The sequence below is a fragment of the Octopus bimaculoides genome, chromosome 20, assembly GCF_046866305.1.
Source record: "Octopus bimaculoides isolate indiv1 chromosome 20, ASM4686630v1, whole genome shotgun sequence".
Classification (NCBI taxonomy): Eukaryota; Metazoa; Mollusca; class Cephalopoda; order Octopoda; family Octopodidae; genus Octopus; species Octopus bimaculoides.
In genome coordinates this window covers 23,528,652-23,553,609 of record NC_142947.1, presented here as the reverse complement: position 1 = coordinate 23,553,609, position 24,958 = coordinate 23,528,652, and the positions used below count along the sequence as shown (strand labels likewise).

Sequence of the window (24,958 nt, the reverse complement as noted above, 5' to 3'; positions counted from 1 at the left end):
TGTATATATATATATATATATATAGATGTACATGTAATATGTACACATATATACATATATATACATGCATACAGATATCTATACATATATACACCCATCACACACATACACATGGACACAAACACACACATTAGTCATTTGTTTTCTTATCCAAAACTACGTCAAAAGTACTGAATGGATCTTTATGAAATTTGGAAATTACATTCTATGCATAACGGCCATAACTCCCATGAAAATTCATATATTTTTGATGTTGATGAAATTTTAACCCGAACATAACAGATGAGCATTATTTGTAATTCAACGGTACAACAGTGTAAGACTACCCTTTCAGATATACTTACATTGTGATTTCTGCAATGTGGTGCATAAATTGTCAAGTAAATGAGACACATCTTTGCCTCCACTGATTCACTTGCAAAGTATTGAGTAAAATTATTTCGTTGCAGTCCTCCTTTGAGTCTTTTTATTATCACTGCGACACACATAGTCCCCAGTTGGTAACATTGATTTCAAGGCCATCCCAGATGAGAGACTGGTTGTTCTAAGACATTTATCGATTGTAAATTTTGTCTGCAATTTGGAAATTATATTCTATGCATAACGGCCATAACTCCCATGAAAATTCATATATTTTTGATGTTGATGAAATTTTAACCCGAACATAACAGATGAGCACTGTCTGTAGCTGGTCTTCTCTTGGAAGAGCCCTGCTTCTCACATGGACAACTGTATGTTGGCTGCTCAAGAGTGGGCAGCAAAAAAAAAACCTATTTGCATATGCTCCACAAGGGAAAACAAGGAACATTGTTTACAACGAGGTGTTATAATCACAACAGCAACAAATTATGTACATGATCACCTTCTTTTACGAAACTTCATTGACTTTCATATAGTTATATTGATATACATATATATACGTGTGTTTGGGTGCGTGTGTGTGTGTATATATATATCTCTATATATAAAGATGAGAATGTGTGTCTGTGTGTCTGTCTGTCTGTGTGTCTGTCTGTCTGTGTGTCTGTGTGAATCCCTAAAACTCGAGAACTGCACAACTCTCTTTTACAAACCCAGTGAAAATACATATATTTCATATGTCAAAGAAATTCAAGCAATACATATAACACCAAAGTTAAAAACATTCCCAACAATTCCACAATCCCCAACCTCCAGAGCTATTGAAGAAACTGTTATCATCAACTGACCAAGATTCCTAACATTTGCAAAACAAAATTAGACAATACGATGCTGTACTACAGATGACATCATTTGGAACCACAAGAGATTTAACTGAGGCAGCATTCATCCAAACTTTCAAGATTCAACCTCAGATTTATCATCGCATTGTCTCTCTACTACCTCTGTCAAATGAATCACCAAAATTGGCCTTTCATTATTTATAATCTGTACCTGTTTGTTTGGTTACGAAATAAAATACACAAAATGTGTTTCTGAATTACGTGTATTTACTTTATATACATATGAGTTGAAAACTTTCTTCTAGCATTCCACTTAATATCTATGTTCCATGCTGGCATGGATTGGAGAGTTATTAATGTAGAAATATGGTGTCGTAGCTACTAACAGTTGAGGGTTGCGTAGTCTAGACGGCGTTTTTAGATTTCATTATTTTCTTTAACCCGGGCAACGCCGGGTATTTCTGCTAGTACTATATTTGTCTTTTATTTAAAAGTTAAATAGGTTGGAAAAAATATTGAGAAATACCAACATAAGTGAAATAAAAGCTAATACCCTACCTTTTTCCACATATGTAGAAATGGACTGCAATACAGCACCTAGATTATTATTATTATTATTATTATTATTATTATTACTGCGCCCAGCAAAATGCTTAGTGGCATATTGTGTGTCCTTACGTTGAGTTCAAATTCTGCTGAGGTCGACTTCGCCTTTCATCCTTTCGGGATCAATAAATTAAGTACCGGTGAAACACTGGGGTCGATGTAATTGACTAGTCCATCCCCCCCCCCAAATGTCAGGCCTTGTGCCTGTAGTAGAAAGGATTATTATTATTATTTGCCTTCGTCTTTTCTGTTTTTGTTTTCTTCATCATTGTCTTCTTCGTTATTATTATTATTATGATTTAACATCTATGTTCCATGATGTTGAGGGTTGGACAGTTTGACAGGATAGGCCTAAAGACTGCATCATACTTCAGTGTCTGCTTTAGCATGGTTTCTACTGTCTATATTGCACCCAATACTGTTAATATGGATATAGCTTCATAGTTAGGGTGTCTTTTTCATTGAAAATCTTTTTTGTATTAATAGAAATTGTAAATGTTTAAAAATTACTCAATTTTATTCCTTAGGTTGAATTTAAACGCCAAAAGACTGGTAACTCTAAAACTGTCAAGAGGACCTTGTTTGGGCGTGGCAATACATATCCTGTCAAGAAAGTAATGACCTTTAACAAGCATACTGATGACTTCACTTTTGCTGTTGGTTATGGAGATCTTAACTTTATCACTGATGATCACAGAAAGTAAGTTTTCATTATTAAGATTTGTAATATTGTAAATAGTTTTAAATGACCTCTTTGCTAATAACTGTTAACATCTTAAGATTTTGTTAATCATTGTTCCTGAATGGGTTATTAATTAATCCAGTGGCCTTAACTCTGTCAAATCAAAACTAATTCTAAACCTATAACACCAGGTGCATAATTCTTCCTCAAATTACTCTCTACTATCTTAAAAAAGAAGGGGCACATTAGATAACATAGTCTCAGATACACAGTAATAAAGACCATTACACTTATGCTATTGAAATTCTTGTAAAATGGGTAGATTTTACATCTTATTTATTTGCTCTTATATGTCTTGATGGTAAAGTAATTCTATATACTAGTCTATTGATACTGAAAATATCTATAATTTAGATTCTTCTCTCTCAGAGTTTTTACCCCATGATCCTCACTGAGAGCTGCTGTGTTTGGATTGGATTTATATATTTATTTTTGTTGTTCAGCTTTGGATTGATTCTCATTGAGCAGACTTAGGATCAAAAGTGTTCCAATCGCAACCGCCCTGTCTTTTTTCTTTATCATTTTACATCTAACATTGTAGATTGTAGGACAACTGCTGTCAGATATTTGCACCCTAGATATTTTCTCCAATTAAGAGGAAATGAAGGAAAAGCACAGCTATGGATTACAAATAAATTCTAGTAAAATTTATTAGGATTTTTTATGTTTTATGTTATCTACTAAAAATTATTCAAAATAGGATAGATATACTTATATAACATTAAAATTACAAATTGTTGGCTGCACATAGGCACAGGCATAGCTGTACGCATGTAAGAAGCATAGTGACGGACACCTTTCTATCTGGCCAGGGGTTAGTTAACTTTTTTTGTTACCACCTCAGTAGTAAGATCAGGCTGGAGAAGAGGTATCTGTCACGAGACAGATTCATGAGAAGATGGAAGCTGGGAGTGTTTGGCACCAATGGTGAGCAGCACAGAGAGAAAAGAGAAGACAGAGAAAGGAGGTGATGGGTGGAGACAGTAGGTTGGGGAAGAAAGTTAACTGAGAAAGCCAGGGGATGGAGTATGTGGCTATTCTACTCTCACAAGATTGGGGAAACAGTTGATGGGGCAGAGAGGATGGAGGTAAGCATTACCAAGGTGGTTTTGGATATCAATTCTGCTGTGGAGGATGGGTCTTGAGTACAGCAAGGTGCCAGATATCTCAGTCCATTATCATCTTTGTAAGGCATAGCTTTTTGAAATCAGCCTTCAATACTTCATCTCATGTTTTTTCTTTCTTCCACAAGTTCCCCCCACTCTAAGAGATTGACTCTTCTTTATGCAACTGTCTATATCTATATCCATATGCATCACATGTCCAAACCAGCACACTTCATCTAATTCCTCTTATGCCTAACTTCTCTCTCAACACTAAGAATATAATAGATGACTGATTGATGGCTTCTCAAACTAGGAAGTGTGTTGTAATATTTCTTTACTTAATCAGACAAATGAAGACTATTCAAATATCTCTCTCGCATGTGCACAATGCATATGATAAACATGCATAAAATGGTCTTTACAAAGTTAACATTTATTTTGATTGTGTTTGGGCTGGGTGAGTAGGCAGGATGAGGTTACTGTAGCAAATAGAGAGAAATATAAGAAAGGCTTGGGGGTAGGGGCTGCATTGCGAGGATATTGAGGATGATAGCAGGAAGTGAGGTATTGATGGAGAACATTTTTCTTTTCCCTATGACACTTTATTGTCAGTTTTTTTCACTTTTGTTTTTTTTGCAGATCATTTCATAAAATGTTCTTGAAAAATATCTCTTTGACTGGAGTTGGAGATGCCTATGCCAAACATACTACAGCTGTTGACTATAAAGGTGTTCGTGTGCATTTCCGCATGGATGAAAGTGGCTTGTTGCACTTAGATGGGGTAAAACTCTTTCATTATTTATTCATTGTCTTAAATGTTTAATTGCAGGTTTCAGAAATTTTATGAGAAAAAAATTAATGATATCAATTTATAAGGGGTTAAAAATGTAAACCCCCACCAAAAACCCTCCAAATGCCAGAGGATCTTCATAAAGTTGTTAAATTACCTACTTACTGTTGGTAATTCATTCTGCCTAGACCATTACATGTTTTAACCTCTTATTGCAGTGTATTTCTATCAGCTAAACTCTGTTACTCTTTTATAAACGTCCTTTTACCCTTTAGCATTCACATTATTCTGTCAAATGTAATTCTTATTTATTCATATTTTTAAAAATTAACCATGCATAATTCTTGTAGCTTCAAGATTTTGTTGATGTGATTGTGTATTTTTAGAATGACATTAGGATAGGTAAGACAGGATGGATCTGGTCAATTTGAACATAAGACAAGTAAAATGTTTGGGCTGGATATGGTGGGTTTAAATGCTAAACAGTTTAGTAATTGCTGAAGGCAATCTATCTATCTATCTATCTAGCTATTAATATGTCAAGTACCATTGGGTGTCAAATATCTCAAAATGTTTTTGTAGCTTCTTTATGAGTTGTCTGCTAATGGATGTGAGTCCTGTACTACCTACTTCTAAAAATTCAAGGAAATAAACCACACATGACATTTGTAACACTGACATCATGAAATTATAGACACACCATAGATTTTTCAGTTTCAATTATATAGTTGGTGTGTTGGAACTCTATCTGTAATAGATCACATTTTGTGAGTGGGTTACATAAAAATGAATCCATGTTATGAAGGTCTCATTCAAGTAATTGCTTGTTATAGATATCAAAAATAGATATATTTTTGATATAACATAGATATCAAAAATACTGAGCCAATGACAAAGATCTCTACTTAGTTGCTTAACCTGCTAGAAATAAGTCAAATATCCTTTAAAATACATCCTACCAACTTTGGTTAATGTAGTTCTAAATACATTATGCCTGAAACAAAAACAGGAATCATATTAGCTAGAATGCCTTTCATCGTGTCTGTTCAATCAGGGATGAGTGGAGCTAAATAACAACCATTAAATGTTGGTAGGATTGTGTTTGATGTGATCCATTTGGTAATCTGGAATCTATGGTGTAGTCAATGGTTGGGGATGGGGCCTGTGGCATATCTGTTTGTAGCTGCACAGATAATTGACTAGATTTTCATTAAGAATCAGCAGGACAGATAAAAGAAAACAAAAATGGCTACTGCTGCTTTCATTGTCTTTTTTATCCTTACGTATTCCAATAAATATACTTAGAAAGGAAAGACAAACTTGTCACCAATAGCCAATATGGAAATTTAAAACAGATTTTTGTCGGTGATATGAAATAGTATGTTTACTCCTGAGTTTGAATTAACTTGCCCTTCATATCTGGGACCCAGTAACCTTATGTTTTTCTGTGCATAATATATAAATCTTTACCATTGTGTATATAAATGTGGAATATAAACTGCATGCATAATGATGTTGGCATTGTAAACCAATAATATGATGCTAAATACTAAGTAACCAAATGTTTTTTTTCCAGGCAGAATCAATATTTGAACAAGCACCTGATGCTGTAAATGCAAATGAAGAATCAACTTGGTCAAGTATGTAGCAACAATTTTCATCTGGTTCTTTCCTAGATAAAAACATAGAAAAAAAAATAGAATCTGAAATAACATGGAATCTGCAAATAATTGTCCAAGAGTTGAGAAAATATTATTTTTACTGGATGCTACCTTGTAAATGTGGTTAAAATGTTTGTTTTGCAGTCACATGGATCTGGATTCAATCCCATTGCATGGCATCTTTGGAAAGTGTCTTCCATCATAACTCTCACAGCCAAGGCTTGGGTGTGATTTTAAACCGATCCACCAGATGAATTGTACTCTTGCTTTAGTAACACCACTACTTAAATCTCGAGTGACTTTAGCAGAATCCATTCCACTTTGTTAGGAACATTTCTACAAGACCCCCCCCCCCCAATCTAGGATTAAGTTGATATCATGGTGTAGTGCTTTTTACTCCCACAACCCTGAGTTGTGGTGTCTTCCTCACTGCTACACCAATCTCAGTAGCAAAAATGTCATACATGCTGTCCTTTCTCCTTTAAGCCATGATAAAGTTAATGGTCAAAGTGTTATTCATATCACACAACACTTCTGGCTTTAATCACTATTTTGAGGTTATAAGAGACAGTGTTCAAATACATAAAATAAAGAATAGAAGTGTTTTAAGATATCGTGGCCACTTCATCTACAAAACATCTACTTGGAAACATGAACAGAAGATCATAATATTGTTAAATGATCCAAGATTTTGAGGCGATTATGCAGGTTCATTACTTTGAAAATACAGTAGTCCCTCACCATATCAGAGTTTAGTATTTAAGCTTATGTTGATTCCTCTGTAGTATTTTTTTTTTTTTTGCATTTATAATAAAATAAATGTATACAAATTATAAAAATAATTAAAAAATATTCAGTACAATACTGTTTCTACTTTGGATTTTTACCTGTCATGGGGGTGTGGGGGTGTGGAATGTAACACCTGCGGTAGACAAGGGATTACTGTATATGTGTCTTAATACGAGGGGGTACCCAAAAGTAACCATAAATGTTCACTGTGGGACAAGCCTGTTGTAATTCTGGTTTCTGCCACTAGAAGTCACTTGATGCAACCCTCAAGCATCAGTATACTGATCAGTGTCATCAAGTGTAGTCCTACAACCATGTGGTGCATCTTTGCATCTGGACTGATGCATTGCTTGAAATGGAGAATACTTTGAAAGCAATAAAAGTGTAAACATGTAAAACTAAGTGAATGAAATAATATTGCAAAATTCCAGTTTCCTTTGGGTCCCCACTTGTTTATCTCTATTAAGATACTTTTGCTCTTTGATTAATTTGGATGTGTTACAGACAAGATTATTGTTATTAATAAAGGTAGTGGGGGGAGCAGTCAGTGTTACAGCATGCCTTACATGTATTTTGCCCAGTACTCTGTTTTAGTTTTATTAGAAAATGATTTTCTGTAGATGGGTTTACTCCTATTTAAATTTAGAGAGGTTGGCTTGTATATTTATAGCAGCTGGCTTTTATCCTTCTACGATTGATAAAATAAGCAGCATTGAAGTACTGGGAGGTGTTACAATGAAGTATGCCCTGGCCTTAGATTTGTCGACTTGTACCTCTGTTAGAAATCATTGAAGTAATAGTCATTAGTGGTCATGCTGGATTTTGTTAATATGTTCAAGTGAACAGAATCTGAAATTTAAGTTTAACAGCTGGAATCACTGGGTTTCAAGTGAGCCAAATCTCCCTCAAAGCATGCTCTACTGTCTTATAAAAGGACTTGTTACTTGTTTAGTTTAGGACACTATTTCTGAAAAACAAAATGACAAGTTAGTCATAGCCTCAACACTGTGGATGGTAAACCTGCCTTATCATTTACATCACTAATATTCCAGAATTAAACTTATTACATGTTATCTGTAGTCATTTACAAAACTGGGTTAAGTGTAGTTTAGCTAAATAGAGGTCATGTAAAGTTGATACCGTTATAGTTACTGTGGCATGAAGGTGCTCAACTATGGATTTTAAGTCATGTTTTCCAACCCTCCTGTGTTATGTGCAACTTTAGATGGAACATGTTACTTGCTTCATTGTTGAAGAAGGTAATGTATGTTAAATGCAGATGTATGTAACATTTCATCTTAATGTTTTTCTATGCTGACAGGAGTTGAATGGTTATTGTATTTAATAGGGACATTCTTAATTAACCTCCAGGTCGGCCCTGACTGAGGAAACCCAATAATCAAGCATTCTATGATATGATCATTTTGTATTTTTAGGTTCTATTTTGTTGCTTTTTGTAAAATAGTATTATTAGTGGAAGTAGATAATCCTAGTGGTGATGTAAAAAAAATATAGGATTTGGTACCGACTTGGCTGTTGGCAATTCATTCTTGTAAATTTTAAATTTTAGAACTGGGTAATACCTTGAGTGGATTTTTCCGAGGAAATGAAGAAAGTGATGGAATGTCTGTCAATGAAGAGGTGAGAATGGAAACTCTTATAAACTATGAAACATTTCACAATTTGTTCTTTTACATTCCATTTTATTTATCTTTTTTTTTTTTGCTTTTATTCATTTACTATTTCACTTATTACAAAATAATTTCTTTTTTTAACTTCTTTATTTCTAATTTTTCTCTAATTTTGTTTATACACCTGTTTATTTGTCTTACAGTTTGAAAATTTTATTGAAAAGGAAAATAAATGGGACTTCTTTTTGCCCCTGTATTGTTATTTGATTTGAAAAATCAGTCAATTTATTTATGAAGAAATGTCATTTTATTCAGCTGTATTTGTTAAGATTTTATTGAAATAGATAATTATTGCTTGGTTCTTCACCAATATTCATAGATTGAATTAATTTACAATGATCACAACTAATAATAATGTGATCAAGTAACTTTGATTTTCCTTGTGTGATAGACTTAACCTGTTGACCAATTTAATATTCTGATCAAAGCCTGTTAAACCATGACCATCCCATCAGTTTGTGTGTCAGGTTCTACATTATTCAATGTATCTTTCCCATTTTCTAAGATACTAGGGTGTGATTTTAGGGAGATTTGGTTGCTATTTCTAATTGATCGAGTAACTGCATAGAAGCTCCCACATTGACTCCTATTTTGATCGGTTTGAATGCTGTCTACTATTATTAAGTTCAGCTCTGTAAATTTTCTATAGAATTCAGAGCCAGCGCTGCAAGTTACGACTTGGCTCTGAATTCTATAGAAAATCTGTGTAGATAAACTTAAAAATGAGAACATAGCACCACTGACACAAAAGTACGTCACAATATTAACTTGTCAACCTTTAATATACTTGGCATGTATAATATGGTTGGAAAACGAAATATTGTGTTCTTGCTAGTAATTAATACTGTCTGGTATGTGTACTTCCTTTTGATTTTCAAAAAGTTAACTGGTATTTAAAATGGAAATGTTTGGAGGAACCAAAAAGTTTTTTTTTAAATAAGGTTAGGTTGTGTGTTTTTTGTATTGTTTCTTGCAAAAATTGTTAGAAATTGTTAGGTCTACCATATTTTTGGAGTAAAGTGGTCTGTGGTGAATTTGAGTACTGAACATTAAAAGGATTTCATTGAATTGCGATAATTGGTATTCTTGCTGTAATACTGGTTTGTATTTTTATTGGTTTCAGGGAGCTGCCGAGAAGGCAGCATCTGCTGATAAAGAAACAGGGCCCACTGAAAAAGGCTCTGAAGATAGTGGAGATGGGCAAAGTAAAGAGAAGAAATCGGAGAAACCTCAAAAGGTATGCAAGAATTAGAAAAGTGATCATTATTACATTTAATATATATTTTTTTAATCTTTTAACATTCAGATTACTTTGTTGTAATTATTTATTCACATTGTTTTAAATTAATCATGCATTTTCTTGTAGTTTTGCAATTTTGATGATATGATTGCTTATTTTTAGAATAACATTGTAGATGTGAAAGACTGGATCTGGATGATTTGAATATAAAGTGGGTAGAATATTTGTGCTGGATATAGCTGGTTTAAATGCTAAGTTCTTTACAATTGAGTGATTGGCAACAGGAGTGAGAAAGAGCAGATATAAGTTTTGGAAAAACCACATTATGTAACAGTTATATATCTCCTATGTTTGCATGAGCAAATCAGTGAAATGCATAATATATATATTATAAATAACAAAAATGTGGTTGCATGTTGTCAACTTAATGTGACAGTCCCATAAAAGGGAAGAATGCTACTGTTATTTAGCCCTAGGAAACACTGTTTCTTGTTGGACTTCACACATTTCCTGTGTCCTTATGCTTTCAAAGTGGAGGCAAGCACCTCTACCCAGCAAAGCCTGCATCCAGAGACTAGTTTCAGAGTCATTGCTCATCATCAGTCTGGAGTAGCATGGCTTGCTAGCTGTCGATGCCTATCCGCCTTTGAAAACATATTTCAAGTGAAATACATTCACTGATTTTTGAAAATAGATATATTATATTTCTAAATCTCAGAAAGATTTATGCAGCAGTAGCACGATAAAGTGATAGCGTGTTGTCAACTACTCCAGACTGATGATGAGCAATGACTCTGAAACTAGTCTCTGGATGCTGGCTTTACTGGGTGGAGGTGCTTGTCTCCACTTGGAAAACACAAGGACACAGGAAATGTGTCAAGTCCAACAGAAAACGGTGTTTCCTAGGGCTAAATAAGAGTAGCATTCTTTCCTTTTATGGGACTGTCACATTAAGTTGACAACATACTATCACTTTATCATGCTGCTACTGCATAAATCTCTCTGAAAGATTCAGAAATATATTATTTCTATTTTTAAAAATGTGGTTGTTTTATTTTTACTAAAATAGTTTATAGTTAAAATGCAAGACTCATGGTCAGAAAGTCAATCAGAGAAATTATTTTGGATTAAAATAATGGCATGTCTGCTAATTTGATCCACTCAACTTAAGAATGCTAATTTAAGAACAAAACAATGGTATGCAATCTTATAACACGTATTCCAAAAACTGAAGTTTATTTAGCTCTAAAGAAACTTATCTGATAGTATGGTAAAGTCAACAAATAAAATAATTGAATTAAATACATTGTAAAGGATAATTGATGTAAATTTTTTATTTATTTTGTTCAGTTTCAGAATTTTGTCTAGTTCACATGTTGAATTTTTTTTTTTTACTCTCAAAGAATATTGATTTTAAGATAAGGAACAAGCCATACATATTGTATGTTGAGAATGGTTGATTATATTGACCCATGGAAGGATGTAGAGCAAAGTCAACATCAGTAGTATCTAAATCAGAATGTGAAGCAAAGTAACTGAAAACAGTATTACATTTTGTCCAACCTTTTTTTAAAGAACGTTGAAAAAAATATATTTAAAATATTGATTTTTGTTGCATTTTGTATAATTTAGGAAGATACTACTGCTGAAAAGAAAAGTGAGAAAGTAGAAAAGCCAACTGAACAGGAGCAAAAGGAGAGTGATAAAACCCCAAAAGAAGATGGAACAAAACCAAGTGACAAAAATCAAACTAATACAACACAAGTATGTTGGAATTTCATCATCCTTGTTTTAATGTCCACTTTTCTGTAGACAAGTCAGATTTATTTATTGATCATCATCTTATATCACAAAATCTAAACATTTTTTTCAAAGTAAATAGAATTAAAAGAATATATTTTCTTTTACATTTTACTAGGGCACCACCAAAAAAGACGAAACTTCTAAAGTTAAAAAACCAGGGATATTAAAAGAAAATCTGAAAATGGAAATAAAGATTCTAGATTTGTTACCAATTGCAGAAAAAAAATTGAAAGTATCTAAAAATCGGTAAGTCTTTCTAGATATTTTTCAGTGGATTATATTGTTGAAAAAATTCATTGATACTTGATTATCACTATTATAATTATCAGAATTTTGTTTGTTTTCCACATTCATATTTATGTAAAAGATAGCATCATTGTTTAGTCCCAGATTAGCCCTAATTAAGCAGAACTGATTAAAAAGCATTCCAACCATAACCATCATTTTTTTTTTTTTTGTCACTGTATTGTCCAGTTTATCATTTTATAAAACAATGGATGTGATTTGAGAGATTTAACTGCTCTTTCTTGTCAGTCAAGCAATCACATTGGGCTCCCTCATTGGCTGAGAGGTTAGGAGCCTTTACATGGTCTCAAGAACAGCTAAAAATATCAACCCAATCTCTACAATTGGCATCCTAAATGTGTCATAAGAATGAGATGGTACTATTAGGAGATTGAACAATGCATGCCTGACTTATATATAAAAGAAATTTATTTTTAATTTTATACTGATAGTTATTGTTGCTCTGTAGCCAATCCCAACATCACTTTTAATTAACAGGCTTATTATCAAATAAGTTCCAGCAATGACCATCCCACCATGTTTGCTATATAGTATATCTCAGACTAAATTATCCAATGTGTCTTACTTTTGTTTCTTTAAGCCAGTAGAATGTGATTTGAAAGAGATTTGACTGCTATTGCTAGTGGGTGGAATGGACATGTAGAGACTTCTGGTCTTTTGGATAAAATCAAAGTCTAGTGCTTTTTTTGCCTCTTTTACAGCTGATAGGCTTCTTATATGGGAACCTCAGTTCTAAATGGAATTTTGATTAACAAAAAAAAACAACATAAATGTTTGTATTTGCTCCACCTTTGTCATTAATTATTGTTCAATAATTAATCGACTTCAGCATAGATAATACAGAATGATGTAGATTGGCACTTATGATAAGTAGTATGTTCTAAGCATTATTGCAATATGGTACATTTGAATATTGTTTCATAGGACAGATGCTGTATATTTAAATGACATACTATGTTTATGAATAACGACAAAATGTGAAATAAATGATTAAGAAATATATTAGACTACCCTAATTTCCAAATATCTTGAATATATACACTTGCCTTTAGATAGTGACTATCTAAATTGAAAAATGACATTATTTCCTGTAGCTAAATAAGGAGCAATATTACTGATAGCTCATGAGCAGTAGAGATTTCTGATATGATAAATTAGTGCATTAGAGCTTAAAAAGTTTACTGGAGTTTGCTTGTGAGCAAGTAATTGAATGTTCCTCTGGGTAAAGATTTTGGTATGAATATGATAATAAAAAAAGAATTGAAAGGTGTGTATATATATATATATATATATATATATATATATACTGGACATTAAAAAAGTTTATTTTCCCTTTTCTCTTATATCAAATGAATTTTTTTTTCCTTTCCAGTTTAGCTGAACTTAGGAAAAAAGATGACGAGAAGAGAGCTCTTGAACATTCCAAAAATGAATTAGAATCCTACATATTTGACATGCAAGATAAGTTATCACAAGATGATTACGTTCAGTGTTCAACTGAGGAACAGAGGGAAGCTATTAGAAAAGAATGTTCAGAGAGTTCTGATTGGCTCTATGAGCAAGATGATAACACCAAAACAGAGGTAAAATTAAAAAAAAAAAACATTTTGTTGTTAGTTTTACTTTTGAACAAGGATCAGTTTTGAAACAAGTTCTTATATCTGGTTTTAATTCCATGTTGGTTACACTTTTTTCTTGATCAATTATTCCAATTTATTAAAGGCATGCATACCACAACTTTGCATTTCATATCAACTTGATAAATCATTGTTATAATCTAACCAAAATGCAGTGTCATTTCTTATATATTGTCATTACATTGTTGTAACTCTTATATGAGGCTTGTATTATTCTCAACCCACCAAAACAATATAAGTGCACATTCCTCTTCCACTCAGTGCTTGAGTGATTTGATTGGGTTTAAAAAAAAATTTTGTTTTACAACTTTATTCTAATTTACTTCTATCAGCCTAATTAGAAAATAAATTGAAGACTTACCTCAGTTGAATGTTTAATTTTATGCAAGGCTACTGCTCTAAGAATTTATGTAAATACATATTAAATGCTGATTCATCAAACCCAGTGCATCCAATATTAGAATAAGACCTCTTTAAAACCTTTAGAAAACATTGCACAATATATAGCTTAGTTTAATTTTATTTAATGTCATCTTAGTTTAATTTCATCTAATGTCATTGGCAAAGATTGACCATCACCATTTCTCATACTCTACATTCAAGTAATTATTATATTATCCTTATGTCACATGAAAATCATAGGGTGAACATATGATTATATTTACACTAAGTTTAGACACACATTTGTTTTAGTAGCACCTAACAAGTGCTACTACTCTGGGTCAGAATAGACCTGGGAACAATAGTGGCTAAGAAATGGTTCCACACTCTTGAAAACCCTGGAACTCCCAAACCATAGTCCCATGACCGGATGTAGTTTACAGTCATACACAGGACAAACAGACATGCACACACACACACACACACACACACACATATATATATATATATATATATATATATATATATATATATATATATATATATATATATTTATATATAAACATCAGAATTCCTGTTATGATTTCTCAAGCTAAAAATGGAGCATGTTGTGCCTAAATTTCATTTGAATAAACAATTTTGGAAAGTGAGTAACATAAATTGTATTGTATGGCTTTCTTAATTCATTTAACTTATATAAACAATACATATGAAATATGTTACAAATGTTTGACTTTAACAATATATGTATATATATTTTTCTTTATTTTCTTTTTAAAGGAATATGTAAAACGTTTGAATATATTAAAGGCAGCGTCAAAGGATCTCTTGTTTCGAGTGAAAGAAATGAGAGACCGACCAGTTATGCTAGACACTTTAAAGTCTCTACTAAACCATACAGAATATTTTTATAAAAATCTTTATAATCATACTTTAGGAGATGATCCTGTATTCACTCAGGTAGAAGTGAATACTCTTGGTAAACTCATCAATGAGACCTATGTGAGTAAAATATTTTAAGAATTTATTTTTCATTTGTTATTTTAGTTTCTTCAGTAGTAGTGTGTGAATTGATAAATACAAGATTTCTGGATCATTAATTATACTTATAAATTCAAACTTTATGATAAAGTTTGTTGTGTTCTTAATTGATATGCATTTATACAATATATTTGGTTTACATGTATAGATCGTTGCCAGTGCCCCTGGACTGGCTTGTGTGGGTGGCACATAAAAGACACCATTTCGAGCGTGGCCGTTGCCAGTATCGCCTGACTGGCCTTCGTGCAGGTGACACGTAAAAGCACCCACTACACTCTCTGAGTGGTTGGCGTTAGGAAGGGCATCCAGCTGTAGAAACTCTGCCAAATTTAGATTGGAGCCTGGTGTTGCCATCCGGTTTCACCAGTCCTCAGTCAAATCGTCCAACCCATGCTAGCATGGAAAGCGGACGTTAAACGATGATGTATCACCTCAGAATTGTTAAATTAGCTGCACTTACTTGCTTGAAGGATACACAAATGAACACATTTACAAAATTCATATCTTTTGTGGGTATAAAACAGTATTAAAATAAAAATCTTTTTCTTTTCACCTTAAATTATCCATCTCTTTCTCTCCCCATCTCTCTCTCTCTCTCTCTCTCTCTCTCTCTCTCTCTCTCTCTCCCTCCCTCCCTCTCCCTTTTTCACTCTCATATAGATGTGTTTGTATATGCATATCTCATTGGTAGTTGTCATTAATTACAGTTACTTGGTTTACTTACAAAGCATAAATTCTTCTCACTGCACATTTATAATTTCTGTTGTTTTGTCATCTCAAGTGATCTCCGTTTCTCTGGTGATGTGAACCAGTTGATTAATCTTTTAGCATTCAGATCACTCTGTCTAATGTAATACTTATTTCTTCACAGTATTTTCAATTAATTGTACATTATCTCATAGCTTTGAGATTTCGATGATGTGATATGATATGCTTGAGAAGACCTGTTGAGTCAAGTAAAACCAAAATCGTAGCTGTGGCCAGTGCCCCCTGACTGGCTCTCGTTCCAATGGTATGTAAAATGCATCATCTGAATGTTGTCGATGCCAGTGTCCTTGGACTGGCTTCTGTGCCAGTGGTACGTAAAAAGCACCCGCTACACTTTCAGAGTGGTTGGTGTTAGGAAGGGCATCCAGCTGTAGTAACATTGCTAGATCAGATTAGAGTCTGGTGCAGCCACTGGCTCTCCAGACTTCAGTCAAACCGTCCAGCCCATGCCAGCATGGAAAATGGACATTAAACGATGATGATGATGAAACAAGAATAGAAGTCATATCTGTGTCAATGATAAAGTAGAAATCATGTTGCCAGAAACATGTCAACATTTGAGTGTGGTGAATTAGTACCTGTTGTTTAGTCTCAGGTCAGTTCAGTCAGTTGTGGCCATGATGCTATTTTTCAGAAATAGTGTATTTAAGACAATCTTAGGTATTGTTTTAGTTGCTGTTTCTAGCAAGTTGAGCTATTGCCAGTATTAACTAGTGGAGAATTGGTATTTTTGTATATGAGTCTTCATTATTTTTTTCTAATTTTCAATGTGCACAGGCCCCCACGGTAACTTCCCAGATTTGCCCTCTTTCAGCAACCAAGTTCTTATCTTTAGTTTTATATAAAGATTTTTCTCACTCACTGCATCCACTTTAAATGGTTTTACTTTACATTTCAGGCTTGGCGCAAAAACATATTAGCAGAACAAGAAAAAACTCCACTGCATGAGAAACCTAAATTATTAACTGAAGATATAGCTCTTAAAATTAGGGACTTGGATAGAGAGGTGAACTATTTAGTCTATAAGGCAAAAAGTTATAGACCAAAACCCAAGGTGAAACCTGATGCAACTAATAGTACCAATTCCACAGAAAAAGCAGATAGTGAGAAAGTCAAAACAGATAGTGACACTGAAAGTAAGTTCATAAATGTTTCTACTTTCTTTTTTTGAATATATATATATATATATATATATATATATGTGTGTGTGTGTGTGTAACAAAATATCGACTTTGTGTGATTAAGATAATGATACATAGATAAAATAGCTTGTTCTACAGGAATTGTAAATGTATTCTTGAAAATGTGTTGGAAATTTTAAGATATACAAAAGCGTTCCAGCCATGATTATTTGGTCTTTTTTTCTCAGGACTACATTGTCCACTGTATCCTTCCATATTTAACATAGCAATGTGTGGTTTGATGGGGATTTGGCAGTTACTTTTTGCAATTCAGTCAACCATACGGAGAAGTCCATGTGCTGGCTCAAATTCATTCTGTTGCAGTACAGGTGATCACTTGCATTTTGGTTCTGTATACATCACAAAGAAACAATAATGTTTACACAAAATGGAGAGCCATATTCGTGTGGTGCCTTACATATTTGATATGCATGCTGAAAAAGGATGTTCTTTTTATTTTGGACCAACATTTCTTCTTAGCTAAGCACTAGATGTACTGCTGTTGAATTGGTCTTGATAACCCTAGAGTAGGAAGCAACAGTTTTCAATGGCAATGCTTAACATATTTTGTATTTAAAAATATGTTTTTAATAAAATCACACACTACTGATCTGTAACTGTGTCAGTACTATATTGAAATTTAAACTTCTTTCTGGGTGTTGACATTGATATTGAGTAAGTCATGTGAATGAGCATGCAATGGCTGTTGCAAGTCTATGCATGCCTGCAACTTAATGGTGATTATGTCATGAGAAGATATATCTTTCATCATCGTCATTTAACGTCTGTCCTCCATGCTGGTATTGGTTGAATAGTTTGACAGGAGCTGGCAAGGCCAGAAGCCACAAATTCCATTGTCTGTTTTGACATTGTTTCTACAGCTGGATACTCACAGAGCATACTGGGTACTTTTTACATGGCACCATCACCAGTGCTTTTTAAGTCGCACCAACACCTCTGCATTTTACGTGGCATCAGCACTGACAGGGTCACCAAGTACTTTGCAAGACAAAATCTCCTCAACCAGGGAGGGAGAGTAATATTGAGTGGGTGTGGCTTTGTACCAGACAAGAAATTAAAGGTGTAGAGGGGACAGATATAGGTGTTTTGCTGTAGAGTAGAAATGTGGATAGCCCAGTTGGAAAAGAAAGGAGTGATAATGGTAGAGATGATGGCAAAAATGTCTCAGGACATGCCCTTGAAGGACATTTGGAGTGGTGAGATTAGGTGAGGTAATGTAGAGGCTTGGGCTGGGTGAGTGGGCAGGATGAGATAACTGTAACAAATGATGGAGAAAAATACAGGAGAGGCTTAGTGACGAGAGTTGTGGCTGATATGTGAGGGCATTGATGGGGAGAAAAGGAGGTGATTGGTGAAGACAGCAGGTAGAGGAAGAAAGAGAACTGAGAAGGCCAGGGGAGGTAGTATGTGCCTATCCTGCTCTCAGGTGATAAAGGAAATGATGGGACAGAGGATGGAGGTAAGCATTGATTTGTACAAAACTTTTGGATTAGAAATAATACATTTTAAATCTCTGAGAGAGATTTATGCAGTAGTGATACGATTAGTTCAGAATTAAAGCTTATTTTAGTTTCTTTTATTTATTGGTCTACAGTCGTGTTCTACCCAATGCTTGCTGGAATGCTTTTATACACATAGCTTGAAGCTGTAATTCGTTTAACTGTTTTAACAAATGTCCAGTCAGTTTAGTATCAATGAAAATGTGTCAAATAGATGTTACCGGAGTACCCTATAATATTTTTTATGCTTCTGAAACTAATGGCAGAAGAAATTGATGCTCAAACAGTAGACCTGACACAACTACTTTCAACTTAGTGGATGCTGCGAAAGGCACACCAAAGGCTAGGTGGTGGTATTAAACTGAACAGCAGATTAAAAATACCACGATGAACAGGCACAGCTCTTCCAATGGGCTTTTATATAGTTCCTAATAATTTTCACGGGACTTCATGCACTAATTAAGTGGTTTCAACCACTTAATTAGTGAACTTCTTATGCATTCACAATTTCCTTGTCATGGAATATAATTATGATTCAAATTGATCTCTTCATCTGATTTGATCTGATCCTATGAATATTCCTTTACATTCTCAGTTAAAATCTTGCTAGAGTTGAGTTTTCTATTCATTTTTCTGAAGGTCAATAAAATAATACCACTCAAATATTGGGGTCAATATAACTAACCCAACTACTTGAGTGGTACTTATTTTATTGATTTCCCCAAACTTGTGGCCTTGTACCTAAAGGTGTAAATCATTATTTTCATTTCAGAAACCACTACTGATTCCCAAGACACTGCTGACTCACAAACTGACAAAAAATCTGAAAAGAAACCACCACACAGGAATGATGGAGAATTGTAACAATAGTCTTCTTTAGCATTACATACTGAAGGATGTGTGTGCTTGTTTGTGTGATTGTTTGGTATATAAGTGTGAATGTTTATGTGTACATGTCATTGTGTGAACATATAGACATCTAATCTATCTATTCCTGAAAGACAATTTCTGGTTGACTATTTAGAATCCATAAAACTGGATTCATAATGGTTTTCTGTTGTTTCCCTCTCCTTTTAAATTAAAACAAAACTGAAGATCTTCTAACTTTCTCTTTAATGTTTGTGTTGTATTTGACTAACTTGTTACTTCATTGTAGCAAAACCTGCTACCTCTCCACTTGAGGTCTAAGACAAGTTTTCTGGATAGTCTCATCTTATAGCATTCTTCTATATCCTTGGGGTGGAGAAAGAAAAAAAAACAAAAGAAAATTATAATTAGTAATATTTATTATGCACACATGTATAGTTTACAAACATGTACATTTTCACTGTCACTTCCTGACATCACATTCTTAAGATAATTTTTATTTTTCATCTAAATATCCTTTCAATGAAGTAGTTTGGACATAATGTGTAGAATTTAAAGATAAAGGCTATTTCTTTAATGACTTGTTCCTGCACAAATTGTGTAGGAAATTGTTAAAACACTGAACTCATCCTTTGGAAACCTCATCTAATGGATCAAATGTTTCTTAGTAAAGGGTTGTCAGTTTTTGTCACCAGTGCTACAGTTTGTTCTTCAAGACACTTATCTCTACTTGGCTTAGTTTCTACAACTGAAAGTTGACTAAGGTTGGAAGTAGACAGGACAGCCCATGAGTAATGAAATTGTTCTCTTATTTATACATTTCATCACCAACGTCCATACTTGACTCTTAAGTTGTATTTAACTTACCTTTATAATTGTTTGTATGTATCAAGAAAACTTGTCTTGTTTTGCTGGTGGACATCACACTAATATCAAATTTTAAATAATTTATTCTTTGGCAATAAATTATTTCTATTTGAACAAACTAACCAAAATGAAATTTCTGTTTTAGTTAACAATTTCACAGTTTTCTTTTTCCTTTGATATTTCCTCAAAAGAAGTTGTTACAATTTGAGGTGATACTACTTTCCTGGGGTTCTATAATCCAGTATATTTAGATTAATATGATTATCTGTACAGCAGGACATCATGTGTAGTGCCATTGTAATCAGGACATATTTTGACAATTTCCAAATCTGTTAAACCTTTGATAGCAGTTTAGTAAGGACCAAAATTCAGATTAGACTTGTGTCAGCATGCACATTATTTTCTATGGTAGACATTCTTTTCTATTAATAATTATAAGCTGGTCTGGTGGTGGATAACTATCTCATATTATTCATACCAACCACAAATCAGATATTCATCCATTATACAGACTTTTCATTGCTAGCTTTTGGCTTTCCATTGTTGACAAATTTCTAAACTGCATGAATTTTCCACTGAATTTTGAGAGTTTGTCCTCTGGATTTGAACATAACTGGTGATATGGGTGACTTCTGATGTGTCACTATTAAATTAGGTATTGTGAAGCCAGAAGATTATAAGTGTGGTTGTACATTCAGTATTTTTATTTGATGGAATAGATGGTCTTCAGCTGCCACTTGAAGTTCAGTATTTTGAGTGCTGTGTTTGGTCTTAGTAAATTCCATATTGGGCTTGCATGATTATTTGAGAATTGTTTGCCAAATTGCTATAATTGTTAATTTGTCCTGTTTCCAAATATTAACATCCAACATATTCTCCTACAGCTACAATGTACGGAGAAAATGAACATTGAGTCAAATATGACTTATAGTATTCTGAGTTGTTGCTCCAGAGATAGTGTATGGCCAGAAACCTGAACTTGGAGATGATGGCAACTGGGCAGTTTGAGGAGTGAATAAAGTCAGTTGATTTTGTTGCTGCTGAGAGTTGTTGTCCTCTACCATCAAAAAACCCATTTAGCTTAGACAGGTATTGTTTAGCATATAGGCAGCCAAATCTGGATCAGGGCTTGAACCAAAAACTAAAATTATATTTATAGCTCATGAATTTAATGGTTTACTGTCAGAAGTTGGTGTTTTTGGAGACAAAAGTGAAGATGTACAGTTTCCCTAGATAAGTCCCAGTCTCATAAGTCTGCTCTTAGATATCTACTATTAGAACTTGGTTGCATTCAAATACAATTCTAGCTGTCTTATAATATTCTTTGAAAGTTTGTTATTTTGAGGATCTTCAAACAAGATACAGATATCAACCATATCAAAAGTTTTAGTCAAATCTATGCTACAGTAACTTTTGTGAACTGGGGTGGTGAGGTCTTTCTTTTTTTTTTTTATTCTCTGGTTAAATTTGACTGTAATGGATATGAAGAGTTGCAGGTGTTCTGAAGTTGTACAGTGTTGAGGCCTTAATCTATGCTGGTTCTCTTTTCCTGTAATATTCCGTTTCCTTTCAATTCTACATTACTCAGATCATCAACCTCTAACAAGTCAGTCACTATTTACAAATAAGTGATTATTACTAATTCAGCCTAAAAACAACTGAACTGAAGAACCTTACCTTATCTCCCATACATAAATCCTTAGGCCTCTTCTTAAGGAGTATTTTTATTTAGTTGCTCAACACCATTCTGTCTTCACTATTTCCAGTTAAAATCTGTCATCGTTAATACCTCAATGTGTAGTTCATAGGACTATGAAAACCAGACATAATACATTCGTTCATTTTGAAATTCATTATCATGCTTAGTTTTTTTCTTAACCCTTTAGCATTCACATTACTCTGTCAAATGTTATGCTTATTTATTTGTTTTGAATTGATTGTGCATTATCTTATACCTTTGCAATTTTGGTGAGGTAACTGTTAATTTTTTGATATTGTAGGGTTAATGTGAGAGGCCACATCTGGTCAGTTTTAACACAAAACAGGTAGAAAATTTTGGCCAGATATAGCTGATTTAAATGCTAAAGGGTTAAAGACAAACAGAAATGGAATGCAAGAAAGGTTTGTTAGATAAGAAATAGAATGTTAAGTTTCTTTGCTTAGTGGGTCAAAAGGCTTAAGCTCAAAGATTCGATTTAGCTCTTCTAATGTCTTAGCTGGTAGGTAGCATTATCTAATAGTTCATATAATTTTCAAAATTATATATTATTCTGGTTTTCTAAGATGAAACCAGTGATACATAGTATGTAAGATAATTTCCCCCTTATTTCTGAGTTTGTTTTATGCAAAGTTTTAGTAGCTGCCAACTGCTTTAGTGCTACGCAATCTTTAACATTCAGATTACTCTGTCAAATGTAATGCTTATTTATTTACATTTGAATTAATCTTGTAGAGTTGAGACCTCTATAATGTGGTTGTATATTTTTAGAATGACATTGTAGGTTTGGTTTGAGAGGCAAGATCTAGTCACTTTCAACATAAAACAAGAGGAATATTTGGACCAAATATGGTCTATTTAAATGCTGAAGGGTTAATTTGTCATGGTTCAAAGTCAATCTTTTCATATTTCTAGATGATTTATCTTCACTAATGTAAATTAAAATTTGCTTGTTGAATTCCTTCAATGATTAGCTTAACATGGAGTAATAGTTTTGCTTCATAAATGACAACAAAATAGACTTTAAAATATTTTGTTAGACATTTCAAATTGGTAGTGGGATTTTCAGAAGAGGTTAATTAGTGAAACGAGATGCTTTGGAGCATTTTATGTCCCTTGCACACATTGATTTCAAATCTTGCCAAGGTGAATTTTAACTTTCACTTTCTGTGGTTAATAAAAACAAGTACCAGTGGTAATATACTGGCATTGGTTCAGTTGACTATTTCCTCAAAATTTCTGATGAGTACCAATGTTAGAAATTACTATTTCATTGATTTAAAACTGCTCGTGTGTTATAAAACCCTCTACTTAAAAATGACCAACAGCAGTGGCTAAAAAATGGTCAGTATTTTCTTTCTATTAGAATAAGAATTGAGTAAGCCTGAAACAGCCTTTTGATATTTTCTAGGAACAATCACTATTTATTTCAAATTTTTAAGTTGCTTTTTTTTTTGTCTTTTTTATATTTATATTTTCTAATATTAAACTTTCTTTTGAATTCATTATTGAATTCTTTTGATTGTATCATTTTATTTTTGCTTTTAGAATTGTTAAAAAATTTTTTTTAACTTATTAAACATCATAACTACATTTAATTAACTTTGTTTAATGAAGTAGCCATCAGAATACAATGCCTTTCTTAAAAAAAAAAAAGGCTTTGGATTTATAAGGGAATGGAAATGAGATTGTAAAACACTTGTTTGTGTGTTATGACAAATGAATTGAAATGATCTCCAATTAGAAATGGATACAATAGATCAGAATTGGCTCACCAGGAGCTTTCTGCTTAGGATGTTTATATGTAATGTGGTCAACCTACTATTCATATAACTAAACAATTTCAATCAACAAAATTGTTGATACATTGTTTTTAGTCTTATTATTTTCCCTCCTTTGTCAGTTTACTGCAGGTAAATTCTCAGTAAACTTGTGCTATAAATTGGTTTTGTTTTCTGTTTAAAACTGTTTGTCTTAAAAAGAAGACATTGCCAGTTTCTATTTGGCTGATCTGATATGTCATGCTTGTATAAGAAATCCCCTATATTCTGTTTGTCATCTGTAAAAAAAGAAAGAAATTATATGAAGAGTAGTTGGTAAGCTACTGATTGCTCATTTGTGAGTCTCAGTTCAGTTGAGACATTGTGTTGTCGTAGAATAAGACATCTAATCTTTATGTTCCTATGATTTCATGTTTAATATTTAATACATTCTTACATATGTATTATGCTACATACATGTATAAGTTCATGGGTAGTGATCTCAATGGTACAGTATTGAGTTCTTGGTGAAGATTCACTTCTCGAAGCTCTTAAGAATATCCTGAACATTTACATCTAATTTTCTTATTATAAACCATTGTTAATTTGTTTTTTCAATGACTTAACTAAACATGTGCTATGCACAAATCACTATATAGAAACCTTTCTTCAGTTTTATATGCATTAACCAAGGGTCTTTTGTTGGTGTAATTTTTTCCTTTGTATTTTTTCGTTTTGTTACCTATTAGAAACCTGTTGGTGAGACTAGCCCAAAGTTGTGCTAATTCTCTGATAAACATCAACTAGTATTTTACACACGCACACACACACACACACACACACACACACACACACACACACACACACACACACACACACACACACACACACACACACACACATATGCAAATATACATGATATTGAATATATCTATAAGTTCACTAACAGTTTTCAATCTTTTCTCAAGTTGACTTCAATTGGGATGCACCGATTTTTCTTTTTTTTTTATTGTCTTTTTTAAATGCTATTTTTATTTTGTCTTGCTAAAGTAATAAAGATCTTCATTTGTTTTTATTTTAAAATTAAATTTTATTTTTAAGAAATGTACAACACACTTTTATCTTACTATAAACATCATAATCTTTTATAAATAGATTGAAATCAGAAAGCAACTTGCAGACTAGTTGAGAAGCTCCCTTCACATGTACATATATATATATATATATATATATCAATTAGAAAATGGAGGATAATATGCTGAACCCAACTACTTGCAGACAGT

At 33.1% G+C, this 24,958-nt stretch overlaps 1 protein-coding gene across 1 annotated transcript in view; it reads left to right on the top strand.

Moving 5' to 3' along the window:
• LOC106879450 (hypoxia up-regulated protein 1) overlaps positions 1-24,758 on the top strand; it is a 55,619-nt gene extending 30,861 nt beyond the window's left edge. Inside the window, exons 14-24 of the mRNA XM_014929006.3 lie at positions 2,336-2,508; positions 4,296-4,437; positions 6,023-6,086; positions 8,467-8,537; positions 9,711-9,824; positions 11,460-11,591; positions 11,746-11,876; positions 13,309-13,519; positions 14,735-14,956; positions 16,662-16,899; positions 19,237-24,758. Of these exons, the coding sequence (XP_014784492.1) occupies positions 2,336-2,508; positions 4,296-4,437; positions 6,023-6,086; positions 8,467-8,537; positions 9,711-9,824; positions 11,460-11,591; positions 11,746-11,876; positions 13,309-13,519; positions 14,735-14,956; positions 16,662-16,899; positions 19,237-19,328 (1,590 nt within the window). The 3' untranslated portion in view covers positions 19,329-24,758. The remainder of the gene's footprint in view (positions 1-2,335; positions 2,509-4,295; positions 4,438-6,022; positions 6,087-8,466; positions 8,538-9,710; positions 9,825-11,459; positions 11,592-11,745; positions 11,877-13,308; positions 13,520-14,734; positions 14,957-16,661; positions 16,900-19,236) is intronic.
• Positions 24,759-24,958: the final 200 nt, after the last annotated feature.